The 24,895-nt window shown below is 44.0% G+C and overlaps 3 protein-coding genes across 3 annotated transcripts; 2 read left to right on the top strand and 1 right to left on the bottom strand.

Annotated features, from left to right (window-relative positions):
• Positions 1-20,742, top strand: MONOS_2401fu2402fu2403 (putative actin binding protein; the record flags this gene model as incomplete). Its single annotated transcript, XM_067872321.1, has 9 exons — positions 1-324; positions 440-643; positions 710-853; positions 940-1,050; positions 1,133-1,304; positions 1,474-1,696; positions 2,019-2,132; positions 2,198-2,312; positions 2,406-20,742. The coding sequence occupies 9 exons, from the start codon at positions 1-3 to the stop codon at positions 20,199-20,201; spliced, it is 19,203 nt and encodes a 6,400-aa protein (XP_067729315.1). The 3' UTR covers positions 20,202-20,742.
• A 27-nt stretch (positions 20,743-20,769) lies between these two features.
• Positions 20,770-22,129, top strand: MONOS_2404 (putative Retinol dehydrogenase 13; the record flags this gene model as incomplete). The annotated part of the gene is made up of 4 exons (XM_067872322.1): positions 20,770-20,884; positions 21,050-21,443; positions 21,511-21,896; positions 22,035-22,129. 4 exons carry the CDS (start codon positions 20,770-20,772, stop codon positions 22,127-22,129), a joined length of 990 nt encoding a protein of 329 aa, XP_067729314.1.
• A 46-nt stretch (positions 22,130-22,175) lies between these two features.
• MONOS_2405 (putative E3 ubiquitin-protein ligase CHFR) lies at positions 22,176-24,526 on the bottom strand. Its single transcript, XM_067872323.1, has 4 exons — positions 24,297-24,526; positions 23,987-24,227; positions 23,420-23,940; positions 22,176-23,189 (listed from the first exon to the last, which is right to left on the bottom strand). Exons 1-4 carry the CDS (start codon positions 24,450-24,452, stop codon positions 22,437-22,439), a joined length of 1,671 nt encoding a protein of 556 aa, XP_067729313.1. The 5' UTR covers positions 24,453-24,526; the 3' UTR covers positions 22,176-22,436.
• Positions 24,527-24,895: the final 369 nt, after the last annotated feature.

Below are 24,895 nucleotides of genomic sequence, written 5' to 3'. Positions count from 1 at the left end.
ATGACTGACAAAGTTGCTATTATTGATGTTGGTACCGGATACACAAAGATGGGTGTTGCTCCAAATGCAACGCCTCAGTATGTGATTCCTTCGGTCATTGGCATCAGAGATCAAAAGCTCTCTTCAACGATTACAAAGAAAACTGGATTAGAGGAACTTGATTTTCTCATTGGTGATGAAGCAGTTACAAATTCAAAAGCGTATCCATCAGAGAAATTTATGTCTCATGGTATTGTCAGCAACTGGGATCATATGGAAAAATTTTATGAGCAATGCTTTTACAAATACCTCCGCCTTAATCCCGAAGATTATAACGTGATGCTTGTATGACTTTTTTCTTTTTCATTTTTTCTAGTTAATTAACTGTTGCATTTATCCTTTTATAATTGATACACACTTTTTTATGTTATTTGCATTTGATATTTCAAAACTCTTTCAGACTGAACCTCCTCTTAACTCCCCAGAAAACAGAGAATATCTCGCAGAGATTATGTTTGAAACGTTCAACGTTAAAGGAATGTATATCGCTGTTCAAGCTGTTCTTGCAATTTGCGCAACATGGCTGTCAAAGAATCAAACTTCACAGGATTTAACTGGAACTGTTGTTGATTCTGGTGATGGTGTTACACATATTATTCCTGTCGTATGTTCATATTATTTTTTAATATCTTGCAAAATACGAACACTCTTTTTTTCACAATAATTAAAGTCTGACGGTGCAGTCATTCCATCTGCCATCAAACACATTCCAATTGCAGGAAGCGACTTCACCAAATTCATTCTCGAAATGATTCGTGATCGCGAGCCAGCACTTCCATCAGATGAAGCCATGCAAATTGCAAGGAATATTAAAGTGTGCAGAAATCGTCAAATATAATAATAATTCAAATTAAACAAATTTATCGATTTCTCATTAATCGCCTCCCCCAATGATAACAGGAAAACTATTGTTATGTTGCTAACCATATGGTTCGTGAGTACGAGAAGTGGGATGCACATCCGCAGGATTACTTTAAGAAATATGAGGGTGTACACAGCGTGACAAAGAAAGTATGCTTCATAGATTTGAATAAGAGCTTTTAAAAAATATACTGTAACATTTGGTTTTTAACAATAATTACCAACAATTCAGCCCTATTCAATAGATATTGGATATGAAAGGTTCCTTGCTCCAGAGATCTTCTTCAACCCAGAGATATACTCAACCCAACACACAACACCACTTCCCGTCTTGGTTGACACAGCCATCCAGACAGCTCCTGTCGATTGCAGAAGAGCGCTGTACTCAAACATTGTATTGTCTGGTATGAATAATACTTCAAAAATACCTGAAATTTTCAGAAAATTAAAATTAATATTAATATTTTTTATAAAATACTAATTATTTTGTAACGCATTTTTCTATTTTGGATTTTTGAAAATTTTAAATATTTTCATTTTTCACCGCTATAATTTCTCTCTTTTCATTTTCAGGTGGCTCAACTCTCTTCAAGCACTTTGATAAGCGTCTTCAGAAAGATGTCAGTGCCATCGTCACAAAGCGTCTTGCTGAGCACGAACGCAAATCTGGAGTCGCACCCACGCCCATTGAGACAAAAGTGATTTCACATCATTTCCAGAGGAATGCTGTGTATTTCGGTGGATCGATTCTGGCTCAGTCGGGGCAGTTCGCCTCACTTGTCCACACAAAAGCGCAGTATGATGAGTACGGACCATCTATCTGCAGAGTGTCTCCAACTTTCAATTCACTTTCGTAAATGCTGTGGAATATTATTTAAAAGAGTGCAATCACCTTTCGCTGTTGCTTCCAATTCATGTTATTAATTCAGAAAAAATTTTATTTATATTCTTTTCGTATTTTTGTAAATTTCTCAAAAAAATAACTATAACTCAAAACTATTTTGTATTATTATGAGAGCATTTATCAAATTATTCATAAAACAAATTCAATAAATAATTGCATTGATCGGAATGACCCTTTACTAGTCTGTATTTAATCTGTGATTTGAGACTTAAAGACAAACAGCAAAAGAAATGCAAAGCATCTCATTTCATGCCCTTATAACTCTTGGATTAACACTATTAGTTGTGGGAGCATTTGTTGCTTTGCTGCTCTTCCTTAAAGAGATGAGGTAATTTGTTATTTATTTCATATTTTTATTCGTTATCTAATTTTTTATTTTCTCAATTGCTACAGTAATCAGTTACTTTCTTCAATATATCAGTATTATCAAAAGCAAAATCCAGAATTACATTTGTCTGCAGCTTCATGTGAATCAACTTCGATCAACTCATTGTCATTCACAGTGAAGGTTGCTTTTTTTTTTTATTTTTGCTTGATAAATTGAAAATTTTATTGAATGCATATGCTTTCTATTTGAAATTTTTTGATGAATAATTTTCAGAAAGATGAATATCAAACAACATGTAAATTTAAGAGTGTTTCCGTGAAAGTTGGAGTCATGAGAACAATTATATTCTTTTTACAATATTTGAAAAACAAGCCATGTCAGATTTCATACAACCTTACTCTTGTTGATCCTTCAATCGAAGTTACAAGATCTTTATCAGGAAAATCATCAAATCCAACAAAAGCCGAAGTTCCAATTGCAAGCGCAATTCATAACAAATCTCAAACTCAAATCCGATCTATGCTCCTCAAAAGATTTTCGGAATGGGTTTCTCCATTAATACAACTGTGCGTCTCAAAGGTACTTGATCAAGCGTTTTCACATAAATCAGCGAAGCGAATGCCATTTCCATTATATCTCTTGAACAACACAAAGGAAATGATGTTCCGTTCGACAAATCCCAAAATCCGTTGGACGGAAGAAGATGTCAATTCACAATCAGATATACTTAATCAAGGCAGTCATACTTTAACGTTCGCGGCAAAGTCAATCAACTGCGTTTTAGACCAAGTGCAGTTGAAGTCTCTGACAACGTTGAGACAGCACGATCTGAAAAGAGACGGCAATCCGCTCAGGCACACAGACGCAGAGCACGACGAAGACCAGGAGGAGCTGATCATTTCTGTTTTGACACGTTTAAAGACACTGCTGAATGTGGAGCACGGAGCATTCGAATACAAATCTGAGCAGCGTCTGTTTGCGGAAGCGGAAGACGAAGAAGAGGAAGAGGCAGTTGCAGAGATGAAAAACGCGCTTGCTCAGATGGCAGGTGGTGATACGAGCAGCGCCAGCCAGCCAAGGAAATCGCTTCTTTCGCAGCAGTCGCAGAGGCAGCAGGTTCCTGTTTCATATTCTGAGTCTGTCATCAAAACAAGCTTCGAGTCGTTCGACGCAGCGATCGTCGGGAACTTAGCTACAAAATCGCGGCAGCCCACAGTTGATGAAAGAGTGGAGCCTGTTCAATCAACTGTGTTTTTCTCTTCTGCTTCATCATCATCTTCATCATCATCGTCTTCTTCTTCTTCAGAATCGAATCTGTCAATGCAAAACATGCAGCCCGAAGAGCATTCATCTTCTCATTCAATGGCATCCTTCTGGAAGCGCACGCAATTCCGTCTGCAGCCTTCAGTCGTCGAGTGCCAGCTGAACTACATCACTCTCCTCTCCTCTGAAGCAAAAGTTCCCTTGGCGCCTCGTTTCTCAGGTGGAGATGCTGACTCCTCTTCTCCCAGACGCCCTTCTATTGCAATGAGGTTATCATCTCCATCACCAGCAGCGCTGGGCTCGCCTGCTTTGGGATATCCCTCTACGCCTGCTCTGACACCTGTGCTGACTGCATCACCTTCGATGGCATCTATCGGAACACACACAACAGCTGGGCTGCCGATGGGGCAGAGGAAGAAGACTGGAACGATCTCGGCAGCAGCTGGCGCAGTGGCACAGTGGATTGAGCAGGTGAGATCGTCTGTGAGCTCTTCAAAGAACACAGCGATGTTTTTGATTACCAAATTGGACTTCATGCTGGAACAAGGAAACGATGCCTCAGACATTGACAATGCTTTCTTCACAGAAGGAGAAAACAGTGAAAACAACGTCAGCACGAAAAGCGATTCCGACACAGGAGTGTCTGAAGAAAGAGCAGATGAATATGATGAGAACGAATACGGCTACAACACCAGCGGAGAAGTCGACCCGTTTGCTGATTTTGGAGACGATAGCGCTTTTTACGGTGCAGGCTATTCACAACTGGGAGATTCTGAAGAATTCGAGCGGAAAGGGCGCACATTTGGTTCTCCTCTCTTTGCCACTGACGAGCAGCGGATGTCTCCTTCCTCTTCTCTCCGCTTCTTCAGCCGCCGCCCTTCAAGCGCGAAGCCTGAGCCGCTGATGGAGAAAGCAGCATTCTCTGTTGCCCCGCTGACCCGCGTGTACCACTGCGACTTCCTCCTCCACCAGTTCGTGTTCCTTCCTCCCTCACTCACCCGACTGACAGCGCAGTCTTCGGGCTTTTTGTCTCATATAACCACTCATTCTGCTTATCCAGCCACTGGACTCGCTCCAAGTACAGCTGTCTCTGCTGCTTCTATTGGTGCTGCTGGCAACGCTAATGCTGGTGCAGGTGCTGCGAAAGGCCACCGCGCGTTTTCTTCGATGTCTTCTGTATCTTCATCACCTTCAGGGCGTTCTGGTATGTCTGCTCCTCATTCTCTGCAGCCATCTCCTCAATCAGCCCTGCTGAATGGGAAACTTCCTCCTGTTTTACCTTTCCGCTGTCTTGCACCTTATCCATCGCGTATCACAGATGCTTCAGTAGAGATGAGGCTGATGAGAGAGATTGGAGTAATGGGGGAAGAGTCTTCATTGACTGGAGAAGAAGAAGAGAACGAACGACGCAGGCAGATGGACGATGGAGAGTATGATGACTTGTCATATTTGAGTGAAGACGACTCAAGCAGTGAGGACGATGAAGATGAAGAGGAGGATGAAAGTGAAGAGTCTTCAATGGAAATGCGACAGAAGTATCGAGCGAGAAGACGTGGAAGAGTTGACGAATGGGGACGAAGCACACCGAGGAGAAAGATGACCACTGGGAACAGAGATTATTTGATGGGAATGCAGGACAAGATTGGTGATGATGAGTTTGAAGGAGAAAGAAGAGGAGGAGATGTCAATGGGAATGGAAGCAGCTCCTTTGACAGGATGGAAGATCGGATCGACAATGACGAGGACGATGAGAAAGAGCGAGCGTATGATCCGTTTGACTTGTATGTGCTGCCGAACGAGTATCTCTACCCAGTTGGCTGCGACATCGACGACGAAGACCGGACCAACCAGTCAGTACATCCACACGCAAAAGCACGTTTTGGGCTGAACCATCCTATCAAGAAGAGGATGGATGCATTCTTCGCAGTGCTTACAAGAGGAGAACTGAAAGGGACGCTGCTGGCTGTGGAGACGTTCTCAACACACGTCACGCTGACTGTTCCTGTTGAATCGGGAAAAGAAGACGAACTGGGCGATGGGCAGAGCTCTTCACTATCATTCTTCTCCACTTCAACATCATCTTCAACATCATCTTCTTCTTCTGGTTCTGCTTCTGGCTCAGGTTTGATGGGCAGATCAGCATCAGATTCTCATCTGGACAACTTGTTCGATTCTGCTGTTGGAGCCTCAGAATCGCGAAAGGGCGTTGCAATTGCCATTTCCACAACCACATTGTTCTGCCAACTTTCAATGGAAGATTACCTTCCTCTTTCTGTTTCTTCCTTCTCGCCTCTCACTCTTCCATTTGTCTCTCTTTCCAACTGGATCAAAGACACAACCGCTGACGACGATCCATTTAGTGCAGGATTCGAAGAAGGAGGAGGCAGTAACGATGAAGCCGATTCACATCATTCAATTCAAGAGAGAATTGCTGCTTTCCTATCTTCTTCAAATGTGGAGTGCATAATTCGTGTGGCTGCTGTGTCGCTTCGGGTGTTTGACAGCGTAAAGAGAAAAGATGCAGAGGACGATATTGACGAAGACGAGAACACAACGAAGCTGATTCCCGATGAAGATGAAGACGATGACTTTGAACCAGAAGGAGAACCACCAATTGTGGATGTGTATATACCCAATGTGTGTGTGACGATGGTGACTGGGTCGCTGGGGTATGTGGTTGATCTCAATGAAGACGCCATCTCACCAGACGATGATCCGCCCGACGGAGCGGAAGGATGGGGCAAGAAGAGCTGGCTGGGAAGGCAAGAGGATACGAGTGGAATGATCAGAGGAGAGGAGGAAGAAGCATTCCATGACGAATTGCAACCCAATGTGGCATCGATGTCTGCATCGTTTTCATCGATTTTCGTGTTTACGTTCACACCAGACGACACATTCGGCAGGAAAAGAGACAGAAAAAGAGGAGCGTTTCGGTCACGCGCATCAGAATTTGACAAGTCGGTTGACGATGTCACATTCGGTTATGTCAATCAGGATAGCAAATACGTTGAGAATCTGGAAGGAGCCAAGAACCCTGAGTCAGCCAGCATCCGCGTTCCCTTCACTTCATTCTCTGTTTTCTTCTCCATTCCACCGTTTGTTTCATCTGGACCAGCTGGCAGCTCAATCACTTCGCCTTCTCCTTTGCTTTCACAGCGCGCATTGCCTCAGATGCATCCAGTTGGCTTTTGTATGCTGGATGTTGATTTAGTCGTGTCTAACACAGTCATCCTCCACGACACTCTCTCAACAATCGTGCGCACACTTGCCATTGCATCAGACGTGGCTGATCTTGTTTCAGGCGGATGGGCTGCGTTGAAGGAGACAACATTGCAGGCACTCACAGATGGTAAATGTGGTTATCGCTATGGAACAGAGATGCCTGTGCTAAAGCAATTGTCAGAAGAACCAATAACTCAGCAAGCAACATCGCCTCTCGCCATTGCAACTCCTTATGTTGTCGAGTCAGAATCCTCAAGCGAATCTCAAATAATCCTCAGTTCTGTGAAAGTGAGTCTTCTGTTCTCAAAGGGAGTGAGCATCGCTCTGTATCCTGTCACTGGCAGCTCATACACATGTGCCTCTGCTGCCCATGACATTGCAAGCACCACTCAATACGACTATCCTTCCTCTGAAACAGTTGTGAAGAGACATCCTCTGCCTCCTCTGAGAATCACAGTGCCTGCGCTTCACATCCAACATTCGACGATTCCAGTTGTCAGCAGAAAGGGAAGAATCTCTCCTTCTCTCACACAGGCAACACCAGGCGTGCTGATAACATCTCCCTCTGTGTTCTACTCAACAACCGTGTCGATGCCAAGAGGCTTGTCTGTTGCTGTTTCTGCAGCTCCATTCACTCCATATTCTCTGCTTCAGTACCAGAAGAACAGAGGGAAGCAGACATACAGACACATCACACTGTTCACTCTTGCAGCAACTGAAGGCACCTTTTCATTCACTGCCCCAACTTCGATGCCCTCCAGCTGTGTTAGCAGCATTGTCCCTGTCGACTTCACTGCGCCAAAAGCGAAGCTGACGATGAAGCCGCGTCTGATGTACTACAACCTCTCTGTCACTGCTGTTGTGGGCGCAGCTGACGTAGCTCTGAGTGCAGCGAGTGTTGCTGTGTGCAAAGAGTGGAGGAAGCAGTGGGATAATTCGCGCGATGCTGTCTACTTGTTCTCTGCTCCAATGTTGCATCTGTCATTGCCTGCACCTGCTTCTCCATCGAGCTCAATGAGCATGGATGTGAAGACAGGTTCACTGAAAGTGTCGTCGTTTGCTGTTGGACAACCACCACTTCAAATATCTGTGGGATCTTTTGACATTGTCAAATCAGGAATTACATCGTCTATTGATGTGTCGCATGTTTCTGTTGTGTTGGAAGAGTACAAGTTGTTCGAAACCAACCAGTGCAATGTTCTGATTGATAACAGTCAGATTGGCAGTTCTGGCAGCGGCAGTGTCGAAGAAGGAAGGAAAGGAAGGAACCTTCAGGATATCTTGAACAATCGCAGAGAAGCCATGTTGCTGCGACATTCCTTCCATCGCTATCATTTGACGCCTCAGTTAGTTCTTCCACAGCCATTTGCACTCACCACATCCCCTTCATTTGCCCAGCAGCTGTCATCTGCACTTGGATATCTGTTCCCGTGTGTTGAGTGTGAAAGAGTTGTGACTACTTTAAGATGGACTGAGGAAGTACAGTCAACTCCTCTATCTCCTGTATCACAACAAGCTGGAAAGAGAAAGAAGCAGCAGAGCAGCCAGGATAAAGCTAAAAAAGAACAAAGTTCTGGTTCTCCTGCTTCTTCCTCTTCTGCTTCTTCATCGACTTCGTCTTCATCTGCTTCCTCCTCTTCTATTGCTCCAATCATCAAGTCTGCAAAGTATTTAACTGAAGAAGAAGACCAAAAGCTTACAATCGTCACAGTTCAGATGAAGAAGTTCACTGGCGCTTTGTCCACTCCTTTCATCAGCTCCAGCGCAATGAGACGCAAGCTGACCCAAAGCGCAAATTCTCCGTTCGCTTCTGCTTTGTCGTCACCAAAAAGCTTGCTCAATTCACCTGTGCAAGCAGATGCAATGTCTGTGTCCCTTCTTTCACCTGGCCTTTCTCGCTCAAGTGTGGCTGTGGACAGACAGAGCGATTGGCATGCTGCAGATGAAGAGTCGACGGAGCCTCTTCGAAAGATCCTGTTCAGAAAAGTTCTGGTGCATCGCTATTCACCGAAGAGCCTGCTTGTTTACATGCTGGACGACAACAACGAAGACCAGCAGAAAAGAGCCAAAGACGGAATGAATCAATCACCTCTCAGAAACGGATCGCTGATTCAGTTCACAGAAGAATCCGAAGTGATTGGAGAAGGAGGCAAAGCTATGCGAACAGCTGTGACTGACTCAGAAGCTGAGCCATTCTTCTCATTGCAAGACGTCTCGTTTGCTCTGTCGCTCTCGGCAAACGTGGAGAAAGAGACAGACGCGCTCATTCCGATAATCTCTGAGGCACAGCGAACAATCATCGAAGATATCAACCGCACAAAAAGTGCAACCGATCCACCTGTGCATCCAACAAGAGCAATGTTTGCCTCTCAGCTCCATAGCCGGACGCCTGTGCATCCACAGCAGCCGCCTCAACCATGTGCCATCTTGCCATCACTCACACTCTCAGAGATGGAACAGCCTCATTCAGATGCTGACACTCTGCAGAACATCGAACAAACAGTCATTTCTTGGGAAGGCAAGCAGAGGGAGATGGCACTTAATGCGTCTATTTCTGGCTCAACTGCACAACACAACAGCATCATTGTGAAAGTATCTGCTGATTCTGTTGAAGCTTTCATTCCATCTGAACTGGAACTGAACAAGCCGCTTTCTGAGCATTTGACGCTAATATCATCATTCATCACATCATCTCCATTGACCGCCTCCAACCAAGGCTCGCCTGCTAATCGTTTCACCTCTGCTTATTTGCACACTCTCATTCAGAACGATCTCCTTGCAGCGAAAGGGAAAGAGCCTGCACCAATCACTTTTGCCTTGTCTATCACACACTGTGCTGCTTATCTTACTGAAAGCGCCTTCACCACTCGCTTGCGCCGCTCGCACATTGCAAAGAGCATTGTGTTGTCTGTGACAGATTTCGTGTTTGATCGCAGGCAGAAGGAGAAAGTGCTGCAGAGACAGCAACTGGCAGAGCAGTATGAGTCGAGAAATCCATCACAAGGAATAGAGAAGAACGAGGAAAGTGATAGCACGCATTCAGACAGAGGATCCAGAAGAATTTCTGGACTTTTATCTTCAACAGACGACAAGTCTGACGATGAAGAGATGAGCATCAGCGAAGGAGAGAGTGACTATTCCGATGATGATGAGAGCGATAAGAACAGCAGCGAAGACGATGACAGCACAGATGAAGAATTGTATCACCCGAGATTTGATGCATATCGTGGTGCCTGGTTGACGAGAGAGAGCACACAGATGATCAGACACAAAGAAGAGCACGATGCTCACCATCTCTTCATCACGTGCATTGAAAAGAACGAGAGAGAGAAATGTGGTTGGAACAAAAGGCAAGGAGTCGTCGACAATACAGTGCCAGGGTCATTTGTGGAACCTGTTTTATCGTCAGTTGTGGCAGACTCTGCGCTGCCTCCTCTTTGCTCGCTGATCACACACAATGTGAATGTAGCTGTGGTTGTGCATCCTCCGTCTGCAGCTGATGCAGCCAGCAGAAAACAAACGGAGTCAGATATATCAAACGATGAAGGGTTGATGGCATCGAATGCAAGTGCTTCTTCACAAATACAGTTTGTGGAGCCTTTATCGACTCCTATCTCATCGTTTACAGGAACACAGAGTGCAATTCCATTCACAATTCTTTCTGCTTCATCTGCTTTGCAAAATGGCAAACAAGACAAAGAAAGAGAAGCTAACTCAAAACAGAATGATCAACAGATAACTGGAACTTCTCCGTTTTCGTCTCTGATATCTTTCTCATTTACTTTGAAGGATCTTTCGCTTCTGTATCGTCCATTCCCCACAACTCAACTCTTCTCTGCATCTTCTGTCACGGCTACAGCTGTGTTCCAGCCAGACTTCTTGTTCTTGTCTTCATTGTCCAAACAAAAAGCCACTGGAACTTTCTTGCCACCAGGATTCACCCAGCTTGATTCTGACCCTATCTCTCTTCTCTATCTCATGTCCCGTCCAACAAAGACGCCTGCTCCATTAACACCTCCTCTGCTCAGTCTGGTTGCACTGCGCGCATCAGCAGCTGATCCACGTGTCTCTTGTGCTCCACTCGATTACACACGATGGGCAACTGTTGCACAAACACTCTGCCTCGCACTGAACATCGGAAAGACAATGCATCCGCCACAGTTCTTGTCAAACAGAAGCAGCAGACAGATGGAAAAGGCAAAAGAGAACTCGACTGCACCAACTTTGTTGTCTTCTCTGTTGCGTATCTCTCTCTCTTCCTCTCTTTCCTGCAAGCTGAGCGCAACCGAAATCTGCTTCGGGTTCGAATCTGGGTTTTCGCGTGCAAATGTGTCTAACAAGCACCTGAACTTCCGCACTGTGATGAAGAACATGGAAGCTGCCTCTGCATTGCTCTCATCTGTGTCATCGTTTACTGCCACTGCTATTCCAACGTCTGCTCTCTTGCACATCAGAGAAGCCACATTTTGCGGTATCTGTGTTGCAACTGACAAGCCATCTTCAATTCAACAGCAAGAAATGAATGAAACTTCAACCGCTTCTTGTTCTTGCTCTTCTTCATCCTCATCCTCATCCACATCCACATCTTCTTCTAACTCTAATTCTAATTCTGCTAACTCTGCGATGAAGGTCAAGAGAATCTTCTCTTCTTCGTCTTCTTCCTTGAAAAGTGTGTCTATCATAACATCTTCACAGGCTGTTCCCGCCCTCCATCCATATGTGAAGCAGATGCCCGCAGTGTTCTGTGGACCACAAAAGAAAGCATCTGTTTCATCTTCGTCTTCGTCTGTGTTCAAACTGAGACAACGCTCTGCTCCTCCGCTGCAGTCATCCATCGTCACATTCCCTTCAAAGAAGAACGGGTCAACACATGATTCTCATTCATTCAACGAATCCGCTCTGAACATTCCACTTCTGACAGTTGTGTATTCCTCATTCAGAACAGACAGTCCGCTTTCTGCCCCACATCGCTCGTTGCGAGTGTCATTGCAGCCAGAGCCACAAGAGATGTCAGAGTCAGGACAAGACATGGCACTGGATAATCCATTGACACAGGCTGAGGGATTCACACGCTCATTCAATCACGAGCAAGGCGCTGCATCAGACGGCTTCTCATCTGTCTCATTCCCGTCTGATCTGTCTGAACGCCCGCTTCCTCAATTTGAAGTGTCGCTGCCGATTCTCTCGTTTATGGCGCATCTTGTTCAGGATCATATCGATGCTGTCACACTTGTTCATCGCTTCTCCAGAAGCCTGCCAAAGACAAACATGGAAGACTCGCTCAACACACAGAGAATTCAGCCAAATGGGTCACCAAATGCTGTTTCAAGGCACAACCGTGACAGTCAGACAGCTCAAGCGTCATATCAGCCAACATTCACATCACAGCCCACATCGCTTTGCATCTCTGTTGAAATCAGCTCTTTTGTTGGTTCAATCGTTTCCCGCAGTGCGTATATTACTGGCACAACATACACGATGATTCAGAGCGGATACCAGTACGACTCAACAGCACAGTACACTTCTGCACTTGCCTCACACAACGGCAACGAGATCGACGATGATCTGCAGGATGATCTGGATAACGAAGATAACACGTGGTTTGGGCAAGCACCTGCTGAAGAGGATGAAGTGGAAACAAAAGTGGGAGCAAGGCTGGTCTTTCTGGTCACTTCTCTTTCGACTGACGTTATCCTCAAGAAGAATCCAAAAGTTGCACTTGCACAAATGTCAGTCAATCTGAAGGAGTTGGAGATTAATGTATCAGACCCATCAGCAACAGCAAAGCCACAACAGACATATGCACCTTCCAACGCTTCAATGTATGCTGGTGGAACTTTCGGCACCATGCGAGCCACTCCTCTTCCTTCAGCCAGATCAACCAGAACATTCAGGTCTTCCTCAGGCAATGCAGAAACAGAGACGGGACTGCTCACAATTCCTGACTACGATATCGGCTCATCACTGACATTCATCCCACCAAATGAGTTCTGCTCTACTTCGACAATCAAAGCTGTGAGTGTTGCATTTACTGATCCATCACAACAGTTCTTCATTAACTTCCCAACAAAATCAGATGTGCAGAGCAAATCTCCTGGAAAGGCACCAATTGCTGTTGAACTGGCATCTGTATCAGCAGTCTTTGCTCCATCCACTTTGAAATCTCTGCTTTCAATGTCAACTTCACTTGACATAATCAGAGAAAGCGCATTTGACAGAAAAGTGCACTCATTCACTGCACAAGCAGAAGGATCAATGCAACACAGAATGAGCCCTCTTGTTCTCACCAATGCGTCGGCTCTTTCTTTGGTGACTGTCTCACTGACTAATAGTGCAACACTGAAGATTACAACAGACGACAAGTTCAAGAAGACATATCGGTCTGCAGGCAACCCATGCTTCACAATTGCACTTCCTCCATTTGAGTTGTTGTTCTCTTCATTATATTCCTCTGTACTCGAAGGTGCAGTGCTGGGTTCATTCCACATCGGAAGAGTGTTCCATGGCACGATGCAATCTGGACTCACAATCAGCGCAACAACCTCTGCAAAGACTTGGATAACAAAACAGATTGGCTCAGTTACTGGTGTATCTTCACTCACTGTTCTCTCCATCAACCATCCTCATCGCTGCCTGTCTCAGCCACAAACAACCATCCAAGCACACTTGCCTTCATTTGTTATATCACCCGATCCGTCAATCACATCCTGCTTCACTCTGGCAACATACACAGTAACTGCAATTGAAGAACAGATTGATCCTTCTTCTGTTGCATACCTCAGAGCTGCATTGCCACTGCCGGCTTCTTCTCTTCCTCGGCATCTGCATCATCTGCTTGAGAGGGAGATTGGATGCAGGTTGTCGTTCACATCTCCACTTACAGTCAGCCAGCAGGTTGACAGAGCTCTTCGGCTAACTGCGGAACACAGCAGAACCGGAGCAAAGGGAATCAGAGCAGCAGGGCTGAATGCCATCAGCATTGACAAAGTGTGGGACAGCGAGAGTCTGCGGAATATGGCATTGAGCAGCGGAAACCCTATGTCTGCAGAGGATGCACGTATCGAAGGAGAAATCGAAGTCAGGAAGGCACTTTTGATGACAATGCTACAATACAGAGAACTGGCATCGATAGATGCAGGAATGGCATCCAACGCATTCACTGCGAAGGAAGAGGCTGTTTATGTTTGCGGATGCTATCTGAAAGTACGGTCTGTGTGGCCTGAGCAACCAGATCCTGAAACAGAGCTGGCAAACGACAATGAAGTTGACGACGAAGATGCAAACACATCACAGCGATCAGATGGCCAGCACAGCACAGAGCAAACACTGAGCCGAGAGGAAATCAGGAGAGAAAGAGATTCTCTGATGGTGGCACTTAACGAAAGCAGCACTTTGGATACATGTGTGTCACGGTTCCACGTTTCTCATCGGATTCTTGGGGAATATGTTGAGATGATAACAGAGTATCTGCAGGCACAGGAGCAGCCGAACGAGAACGAGGAAGATGAGAGAGGATCAGCAGCCAATGACGAAATCAGGACACAGCGCTCAACGGTGCTGAGTGAAATGGACGAACTCACATCGCAGGCTGGCTTTGGCATCATGGACGATGGACGATCTGTACGAAAGCTGAAGTCATATGTCAGCTCGTTTGATTCGATGAGTCTTTATTCTGATGTCACATCGTTTGTGTCTCGACGAAGTGCAGTGAGACAGCCACACCAGCCGAAGTTCACAGTTCCTGTTGTGGCACCTTCGTATGTGTGCACTTTAACCTTCACACGCTTTGTGATAGCACAGCTGGATCATTGTGAGTCTCCTCTTCCGCTGACAGCCATTCTGGACAAAGTGGCTGTGTCTGTTGGTTGGACACCAACATTCTCGGCAATGTTTACTGTGAAGTCGTCTTCGATGGATCTGCGTTCTGCTCCATTGGTGACAAGAGAGACATCGCTTGTTCAGCCAAACGGAAACTCAACACAAGCACAGAATACAGAAGCTAAAGAGGAGGCACTCCCAAGTGAGTGGAAAGATGAACTACCTTCGCTGTTTGGACTGAATAAGAAGAACAGTTCAGAGGGTACTTCTTCATCTTCCTCCTCTTCTTCTTTGCAAGCATCCACTTCTACTTTGTCTCCTTCATCAACAACAACAGCTACCGAAACATCGTTCTCTGCTTCATTCACTGGTAGCCAGCAAGACATTGCAGACTCGCTGTTCGCGCAGTATAGCCGGAAGATTGGAAGCATTCTGAAGACAAGAACACACTTTGCAAAGAACTACAACACAGAAAGCGGGAAAGACGATGATCTGAAGAAGCGCATGTATATTTCTGATTCACAGCAGTCTGATCCAATCAAAAGAACCGAAACAGAAGAGCAGCTGAAGAAGAAGACGCTGAACTTGATCAAAGAAATGACCTTCAACATCCTCAGCGATGTGCCAATTCTGTCGATGGAAGAGGAGCTGCCGTCACTCCGTCATGTTCTCTTCAATTTCACAATGGCACCCTTCCAAACAACAAACTCTGCTCACGCCATCGAGCAACTTGATGCAGCCAACCAGTTCATTTGCGCAATCCACCACAACCAGGTCGAAGAAACATACGCAGAGAACTCTTCATCTGCTTATTCTGCTTCCTCCGCCTCTGCTTCCAAACTTCGCCGTGCTTCAACACTCCACGCACAGTCATTCACGCCATACTCCACACCTGGCTCCACTCCTTCTATCAAAGGAGGACTCTACCCAACTATGCGCTCTGGATTCTCATCAATGCGATCTCCATTCCCTCAGCCAAGCACACCGTCTGTGCTGCTGAGAGCTCAGTCCCGCGTGCCTGTCGTGTCTCCTCGCGGAATTAGCGGAACTCACGTCATTTCAGAAACACCCAGATTTAACCCCAATCTCGACCCTGTTTCGGTTGTTGTGTCTGTCTTACTGCCTCGCCGCAGCGCCACAATGCCCATTCCGTTCATTGAAGGAGAAAAAGTGAATGTTCCACTGGCGTCTGTTCCACCAACTCCACGCCCTGCAAACTATCCAGCAACTCCACACTCATTCAACTCAGCCACTACGTCATCAATGTACGCATCGCATTACCAGATGAGCATGGGAGAGAACAGCGAGGCAGCTTATCCACCCATCCAGATGGTGCCTGTGTGTGAAACACTTCGCATCACTCTTTCACGAGCAGAGCTTGTGCACACAGAAGATGCTGTTGAGCACATTGCAGCATTTATCGACTTGCTTCGTCCATTCATTCCATTTGCGCCTCGAGCAGACGACGATGCAGAGCTTGCGAAGATGAAGCGGATGTACAAGCAGGTGGGAACAGCCCTAGCGAAGGAAGATCCCAGCAAGTATGAATACATCACAGAGTATATGAAGGAGGTGCACATGGACATGGAGCTGTCTCAGCCCAATCAGCTGTCAGACGAGCAGCCGCCAGATGAAGCAGCAGCTGATCCAGCAGAGCAGTTCTTGCAATATGCTTCATCAGCTGAAGATGAAAAAGAAGACCAGGAACTTGCCAAGGATGAGCAACAATGGAAGGAGAGCGAGAGAGAAAGAGAGAGAGAAGAAAAACTTGGCCTGCGAAGCAAAGTGGATGAGACATTCCAATCAAGGATGATAGAGACATACAAGCAGATCTATGCACAGCTGAGGAAGAAAATCCTGAACAGAAAGAAAGTGCTGCGTGTGCAGAACAGAATACTGTTTTCTGATGTGGTTGTTACACTTGTCAACTCCACATATTCACAAGTCATCCTCAACAAGCCTGCACAGCCTCTGTGGATGCAATTGGCTGATTCCAAACTGGGCAAAAAATCGCAAACACGTCAAATATCACCTTTGTCGCGTCGTTCACCGCCTTCAGATCAGCTGCGCAGTGAGACAGAAAGCCTGTTTTCGCTTTCGTTTGGCGATGGAACGAAAGAGGGAGAAGACCAGCGTATTCATGTTGTATACAACATGTTTGATGTACCGTTGCTGATTCCTCCAGACAACTTAACATTCTGCGATGTTGTGATGACACCACAGCAGCTGCTGTATCAGTGCACGAAGAAGTTTGGTGAAGCAGTGGAGACACTTAATGTGAAGAAAGAGGCAGACATACTTGCATCATGGACAGAAGAGGCTCGGACATGGGTGAGGGAGAAGAGGGCGAGCATTAGAAGAACACGTGAAGAACGTATGATCCGAAAGAGAGAAGAGAAGAAGCGGGAGCTGAAGGACAAATTGGCAGAGTTCAAAGAGAGCTTGGATCTTCGGAGGAAGAGGAGAGAGGAAAGGAGGGTGCAGCGTGAGCAGGCGAGAGAAGATAGACTGCGTCGTGAGGAGGAAGACGAAGAGCTGTCGACGGTTGTGTCTGTGCCTTTGGAGATTGATAGCGATGTGGATGATGATGATGACGCAGATGCAATTGAAGACTTTTTGCTGGACATGGGCATCACATTTGACAGCACAGAGGAGTTCAATGTGCAGAACATCAATCTGAATGCACCGCTGAGCGAAGAGACATTGGACATTCTTGTGTCGCACATGATCGACGCAGATGAAGAGGAGGACATCGAAGAAAACCAGCTGGATCCGCTGCATTATGAAGTGTTTGTGGAGTGGGATGAGGTTGACGAGAACAGCAACGAGTTCAAAGAGCTGGTGAGGCAGCGACAGATTGAGATGAAGGAGCAGCAGGCAGCAATAACAGAGTTCGATTTGGAGGCAGAAAAGGAAGCTGCTCCGTTTGTGGCTGTTCCAGTGAGCTTTGCTGACAACAAGAAGATGACGCTGCTTATCAACGACGAGATTGACGATAGCGAATGGGATGCAGAAATGAAGAAAGCAAAAGAAGAGAAGCACAAGTTTTTGATGCAGTGGCTTACAGCAGATCCTTTGGCTTCTGATGGCGAACAGGGCATCGGAAGATGCATGGACATGGGAGAGCAGGACAAAAAATCAAAGAAGAGGAAGAAAGAAGACAGAAAAGAAGAGATTTTGCAAGAGAACCAACAGAAAGAAATTCAATTGAAGAGGATGTTTGTAGAGGAAGAAGCGAAGGAGATGCAGCGCCGTCTGATACACCACGAGGCATTGAATGGCTGCATTGTGAAGCCGCGTTGCCAGCGCCTGTTGGGCAAAGGATGGGCACAGCTTGTGAGAGTGGTGGCAACCTCTGACGGAAAGCCTGTGCAGAACAAGTGGACGATTGTGACTGCAGAAGAAAGAGAGGTGTTGAGAGAAAAGGAGAAGGAGTCGCAGAAGAGAGAAAGAGAAAAGAAAGCAGAAGAAAAGAGAAGGGAAAAAGAAAGGAAAAGAGCAGAGAGAGAGAAAGAGCTGCAAATAGAGCGCGAGCGGGAAGCGTTTGAGAGAGAGAAAGAAGAAAGAGCGAAAGCGGAGCGGCGGTTGGAGAGAAGAAGGCTAAGGGAACTGAGAAGCAGACACAATGCGGAAGAGAATGAGCTGAAGAAAGACGACTTGATGTCGAATGCTTCGCAGTCAGACAGCGACAATGAGCAGTCGCAGTTGTTGCAGCAGCTGCAGATAGAGGAAGAGAGAGAGAGAGAGAGGATTATCAAGGAAAGATTGGATGAAGAACTGAAGAAGCTGGAAGAGGAGAAGAAGAAAGAGGAGCAAAGGAGAGAAGAGGAGAGGAGGAAGGAGGAAGAAAGGAGAAAAGAGGAAGAGAAGAGAAGAGAAGAAGAAAAGAAGAAAGAAGAGGAAAGAAGAAAAGAAGAGCAAAAGAGGTTTGAAGAAGAATGGATTAGAAATTTGGAGAAGAAGAGGGAAGAAGAGAAGAGGCTGCAGGAAGAGAAGGAGAAGGAAGAAGCACGGAGGAAAGAGGAAGAAAGGAGATTAGAAGAAGAAAGGCGCCTTGAAGAAGAGAGGAGGAAAGAAGAGGAAAGAAAGAAGGAAGAGGAGAAGAGGAAAGAGGAAGAGATGAAGAGAGAGGAAGAAAGGCTGCGGGAAGAGAAGATCAGAGCAGAGCTTGAGAGACAGATGGAAGAGAGGAGATTGGAAGAAGAGAGAATCCGAGCAGATGAAAGAGAACGCATCCAGAGAGAGAAAGAAGAGAGAGAGAGGAAGCTGAAAGCAGAGGAAGAGGAGAGGAAAAGATTATTGGAGGAGTTGGAGAAGAAGAGGAAAGAGGAAGAGGAGAAGCAGAAGGAGATGGCGAGGCAGCTGGAAGAAGCAGTGCGCGAGAAGCTAAGAAGAGAAGAGCGAGAAAGAGAACTCCAATTGCTGCAGAAGGAGAGAGACTTGGCGATTGAGAAGGAAAGAGCAGCAAAAGAGAAAGAAGTGGCACTGAAGCAGCAGCTCCTGCTGAAGCAGACACTTGCACAGTCACTCAGGGCGAAAGGGAAAAGCGCTGTTCCAATCAACACAGAGAGCATTTTGATTGGAGAGGAAGATGAAGACAGTATGATGATAGACGAAAATACTGGGCTTCCAATTGATGTGAGTGCTGTATCACCAGCTTTGCGGTCGTCTTCCTTAAGAGCGAGTGATTATATGGAATATGAAGAGACGTTGGAGGAGAGGAGAGAAAGGGAAAGAGTATATAACTTGGAGAGGGAGCGGGAAAGAAAAATGATTATGGAGGCAGAACGAGCAGAGGCAGAAGAAAGAGCACGTATAGAGAAAGAAAAGGAGATGGAAAGAGAAAGGGAAAGGGAGAGAGAAGAAAGAGAGAGACGTGAGAGAGAAAGAGGATATAACAGAGATAGAGATGCATCATATGACAGGACTCGACATGAAGAAGAAGAAGAAGAAGATTGGAACTCCGAAGACAACAGAGCTCGGAGCAGAGGCAGAGATAGAGATAGAGACAGGGAAAGAGAGAGGGAAAGAGACAGAGACAGAGACAGAGACAGAGACAGAGATTATCGCAGAGAACAGCCAAATGACAGAGCAAGAGATGCTGACAGAGAACGTGATAGAGATAGAGAAAGAGATAGAAGACCTCCAAAAGAAAGACATCATTCAAGAGAATCACCCTACAAGTCCTCTTCTCCACGTGAGCGATCGTCCCAAGGCAGTTCATACCGCCGCGACTCTCCCAGAACACCTCAGCTGTCGAAGCTGTCCAGGCGCCACGGATACAGCGAGAGCCCCTCAGATAGAAGCGACAGTGCAGAAGAGGAGGACTTTGACGCTGGCAGAAAGAGATATGAGAAGGAGGATGAGCAGCACACCCGCAAAGATAGGCAGCGTCTATCATCGTCTGCGCGGTTGGCCCGGAAGAATCCTTCATCGTCTTCTTCTTCTTCTTCTTCTCGCCATGTTTCTGGCTCGTTCTCTTCTAACACCACACCACGGCACAAGTCATCAAGGCAGCCAGCCACTCGTTCAGCACACAGCAGCAGATATCGCATGCACACACACAATTCAGCAGTGTCTGAAGACAGCTATGAGAGTGATAGTGGTGAGGTAGAGGAAGAGGATGGGAGCGTTGGAAGAGGCGCCAGGAGCAGCAGAGATTACAGAGATGGAAGAGATGGAAGAGATGGAAGAAGTGGAAGAGAAGGAAGAGACGAGTATAAGGCAAAGTATTCGGGAAGAGAAAGACAAAGAGATAGGAAATGAACTATTAGTAAGAGCAACTGAAAACAAGAGCAGAGAAAGAGACAAAAAAAGAATGAAAAGAGAAATTGCAACTGTGTTCAAATAAAGACAAATCGTTGTTTGTTTTGCGTTGACGGAGATTTCATTTCTATTGTTCTCATTATTTCTTGTGTGTTTTTATGCAAAATGTTTTTATCTCTAATTTTATTTTTAAGGAGAAACAACAGAAATAATAAACTTACATATTTGTTATCATGTTGTTGACCATTGTTTTTTATGTGATTTCTTTCATTATATTTCTTTTTAAATCGTATACTTATTTTGTTTTATTCACTTTTATTGAATTAATTGTTGTTTTAATCATCCATTTTGTCGTCGTACTTGATTCTATACCAATACTAGTGTCACATCGCGTTTCCATCTAAATGTTTTTCATATCACTTGGAATTTTATTCGTTTTCTGATTATTTTGTTATGTTCTATTTTTTCATGCCCGTAATTGAATTTATTTTCTTTTCCATTGTGCTATTTGTGATTATACAAAAAATATTTTCAAAAGATACACAAAGGGTAATTAGCTTTAAAGTAAATGGAAAAAAATTCTCGAAGTTCAGCAAAATATGTGATGGTTACAGGATGTACTCATGGAATTGGACAAAAAATTGTTGAAGAACTTATAAAAGAAGGATATCACGTAACTTTTGGTATACCTTTATTGTTTTCGCATTTCTAATTCTTTTTAACAGCTTGCAGAAATATTGAAGTTGGTCAGAAGCTAGCAGAGGAGTACAGCAAACTTTATAACAATAAAAATGTGGACGTAATAAAATTGGATTTAACATCATTTAATTCTATCAAATTGTGCGCAGATGCGTATAAGAAGAAAGGATATCCTCTTCACATTCTCGTAAATAATGCGGGAATCCTCGATTTTTCTCCCGAGAAACATCACACAGATGACGGCTTTGAGTCACATTTTCAAGTCAATTATCTCGGACATTTTTTGTTGACTCAACTTCTTTTAGATGTTTTGAAAGCATCTCATCCGTCTATTGTGATTAACACGTCCTCAGTAATGCATTATTTTCCCAGATCAATCGAAGATTACAATTCTGAGACTTACTATAGCGGAATGGCAGCATATTCAAAGAGTAAGCTAGAGCTATTATACTTCACGGATGAATTCAATAGAAGAATGAATGAGAGTGGAGTTTATGCAGCTGCAGTTCATCCTGGCATCGCAGACACCAATATTTTTTCGATGTATGTTTTAATAAAAATTATGAAACATCACCAAAAGTTACGGTTTTTTGTTTGTGTGATAAATCAGATTACCCAAATGGATAGCATGGGCTTCGAAGCCTATTCGTTTTGCAACATCTCTTCTTTTTATGTCATCTTCAAACGCAGCAAAGCCCGCCTTGCATCTGATCGCTAATCCATCTCTTTGGCTACCAAAAGCAGCTGACTCGATTTCTACCGCAGGTCCTTCAGCTTCGTCATCATCATCATCTTCTTCTTCTTCTTCTAGTTCTTCTCCATCGCAGCTTGAAAGTTCTTCAAGTGCGTTTTCTGCATCAGATTCATCTCACATTGCCACAGTCACCGAAACAGAGGTGCCAACAGACGAAGCATCGGTCACCTCACCAGCTTCTTCTGAAGTGGCATCAACTGTTTTTATAGGACCCTGGCTAAAACCAGCTTGGAGAACGAAACGTTTGAAATAATTTTTGAATCATTATTTTAAGTTGTGAATTATGATATTCATTTTCTTTTGCTAATAATTTTCTTTGCTGTTGCGTCGAAATGCTTTCTTTATCTTCCCTTTTTTTCTAACAATGTTTTTTCCTTTAGGATCTCGTGACCCTTCAGTTGCCAAGTGGTTGTGGGACAAAAGCCTTGAATTGTGCAAATTAGCAAGTAGTTCAGATTCAAAAAAGAATGAATGATGCTATGAATTGAAAGAGAATCTTGTGATTTTTTTTTTCTATTAGCTTGTATTTCAACTTTTAAGTTTCAAGATTTAAAATATAAATAAAAAGTATTGTAATTGTGTTTTTATGAGTTGGATGAAAAAGAAAAATATCACACATCTTGAAAAAAACAACAAAAATACACTCTGCTTCTCTTCAAATTACCTTCTTTTCAATGGATTTTATATTAAAAAAAAAGAGTAAAATTATTCCTCTTCAAATGTCAACAGTATTTTCGTGCGATGTGGCGAAGTGGTAGCAAGCACCTTAAGAACAGTCTCCGTTAAAACCGCTTCTGATCGCAGATATGGTTGTACTTCTGCGCGTGTCCGTCATTGTGCATCTGCGTGCGGCAGTTCTTTCCATAATAGCAGTCAGGCTTATTCTTGATCTCGTCTGGCAGCGTGGCCTTATCCAAACTCTCTCGCCATTTCAGAAACAGTGGCGGAAGTATCCGCGTGAAGCATGCGTTGCAGCACGGGGTGTCGCCTTTGATTGCGACTGTTGTGAGTGCATCCACCACATTTGCCCAGCCAGCATCGTTGTCAAGCAAGTTCGCGATCTCCTTCCATGTTGCAGTCAACGTCGTTTTGCGGTGGATGACAATCTTTTCGATGTTTGTTGTCTCTGTTTCGTTGTTCAGGATGCATTTTTTCGGAAGCACGGCCACCTCGTGGTCGCGCAGCAGGCGGAACGAAGACGCACCCATTGGCCCGTGGCAGCCCCAGTAGAGATTGCAATAGATCCGGTGGCAGAAAGCACACTCAGATGGCGCCAGTCCAGGAGTAGTAGCGGGGTTACGGCGCGGGAAATACTGGAAGCAGTTGGAACAGAGGTTGTGCTCTGCGATTAATGCGGGCGGGCACTGAAAGCCATCAGGGCCTGGAGCCAAGCATTGCCTGCACTGCACTTGGACTCTGCCATTTCCATCATCGTCAGAATATTCTTCCTCAGAATCGTAGCTATCTTCGCTGTCTGAATAATCATCGTGGCGCCTCCGCTTTTTCATATGCTTCTTGTCTTCAAGTTCACGAAGCTGAGGTCATTTTATGAATTTGATAATAAACGGAATATATCAGTTTTGAAAAAAACAAGTAATATTTAATGAGAATTTGGTAGAAAAAGCATTCATCATTAAAATACCATTTAACACAAAACATAACAAGAGCAATAAAAAAAGATATCAACAAAGACAATAAAATAAGCTATCAGAAAAATAAAATACTTATTTTGCAAATAATTGCTGTCGAAAATTTTTTCACATACAACTTCTTCTGTTAAAGTGTTGTCTTTTTCCATTTCGTCAATCTCTTCTTGTGGACGTTTTTCGGCTGGATTCATAGCCAAATATGCGTCAATAAGTGATCTAACTTTATGGTTTCGTACGATGTAATCGATCTTCCCTCTGCATGTTGGGCATTTATCGCGATTTTTCTTAAGCCACGCAGAAAGGCAGAATGCGCAAGCACTATGAAGGCAAGGAATGGTCGATACGCAATTGTACATTACCTGTCCGCAGATGCTGCACTCGAGCTCAGCTTGCAACTTTGCAGATTTGTTGTCCTGTGCAGAAGGAGGTGGAGAAGATGTTGGTAAAGATGTAGAGGTTGCTGCCGTTTCAGCAGCTGATTTCTCTTTATCATTCGTTTCAGTCTTTTCTTCCTGTGTTTTGACATCATTATTATCATTTTCTAAAATAAACATCCATTTTGTTAATAATGAATTGTCCTGAAGTTTCGCTTGTTTGATTGGCTTCAGAGCTCCAATTATATCGTTTTGTTTCAACTCTTATAAGTGTTAGCTTTTTTTAAATTAAGAAACATAAAGACAAACTTGTTGGTTCATTTTTTGTGATTCTATCTCCATTAAGAAATGTCCCATTTGTACTTGTATCAGTGATCGTCCATTCATCCCCTCCAACATATTCAATAAAAAAATGATTACCGCTTACTCTCATATTGTTTCCAAGATGGATAATCTGAGCATCATCTGTTATTGAATAAATTTTTTTATCTGGATCTTCACCTCTTTGAAAAATAATTTTCTTTCGTACAAGAGGAATTAAATCAGAATTCTGTTATAAAAAAAATAAGAAAGAGTAATGACACAGTGTTAAAAATAAATCACTAAAAAATATTTTAACTTTGTATTCAAGTGGCATTAATTTTCCAAATGGTTTTTCTGTTTCTTTTTCTTGTTGAACATCCACATTGTCATTTTCTTCCCCGACTTGCGTCTTCTCACGAGTTATCGTCAATTCTTTATTTTCTGTTTTTTGAGCTTCATTTTCATTTTCCATCTTATGTTCGTCTAATGTAACACAAAATTTGTTCCCTTTCGCAACGATGAAAAAAAATAAAATATATTGTATTTGTTAAGGGTGTGCAATTCTTATTATTTTTTCGAAAATATTCTAAATTTTTGATGTTATATCAATATTTCATACAATTCAAATTGTTGCATCTTTTTAAACTACGAAAAAAAGTTTTTTCAACTTTTTGGAATGGAAAATTCAAACATGATAAATTATTATTGTTCAAGAAGGAACTGTCTTTTCAATAGAATATAAAACGCTCGGTTGTTAATATTAACATGCTGTTAAATGACATGTATGTACAGAATTTGGCTTATTTTTTTGGTATCATATGGAACCAATAATTTTGCTTAATGAATTTTGTTAATCTCATTTTTTACCAATATTTTTCTCAGTTTCAAGAAATTTCTGTATTGTTAAACATGGTA

The sequence above is a fragment of the Monocercomonoides exilis genome, assembly GCF_001643675.1.
Source record: "Monocercomonoides exilis strain PA203 chromosome Unknown scaffold17-1647472, whole genome shotgun sequence".
Classification (NCBI taxonomy): Eukaryota; Preaxostyla; order Oxymonadida; family Polymastigidae; genus Monocercomonoides; species Monocercomonoides exilis.
Note: the sequence above shows the minus strand (reverse complement) of the source record. Positions and strands in the feature narration are given on the sequence as shown.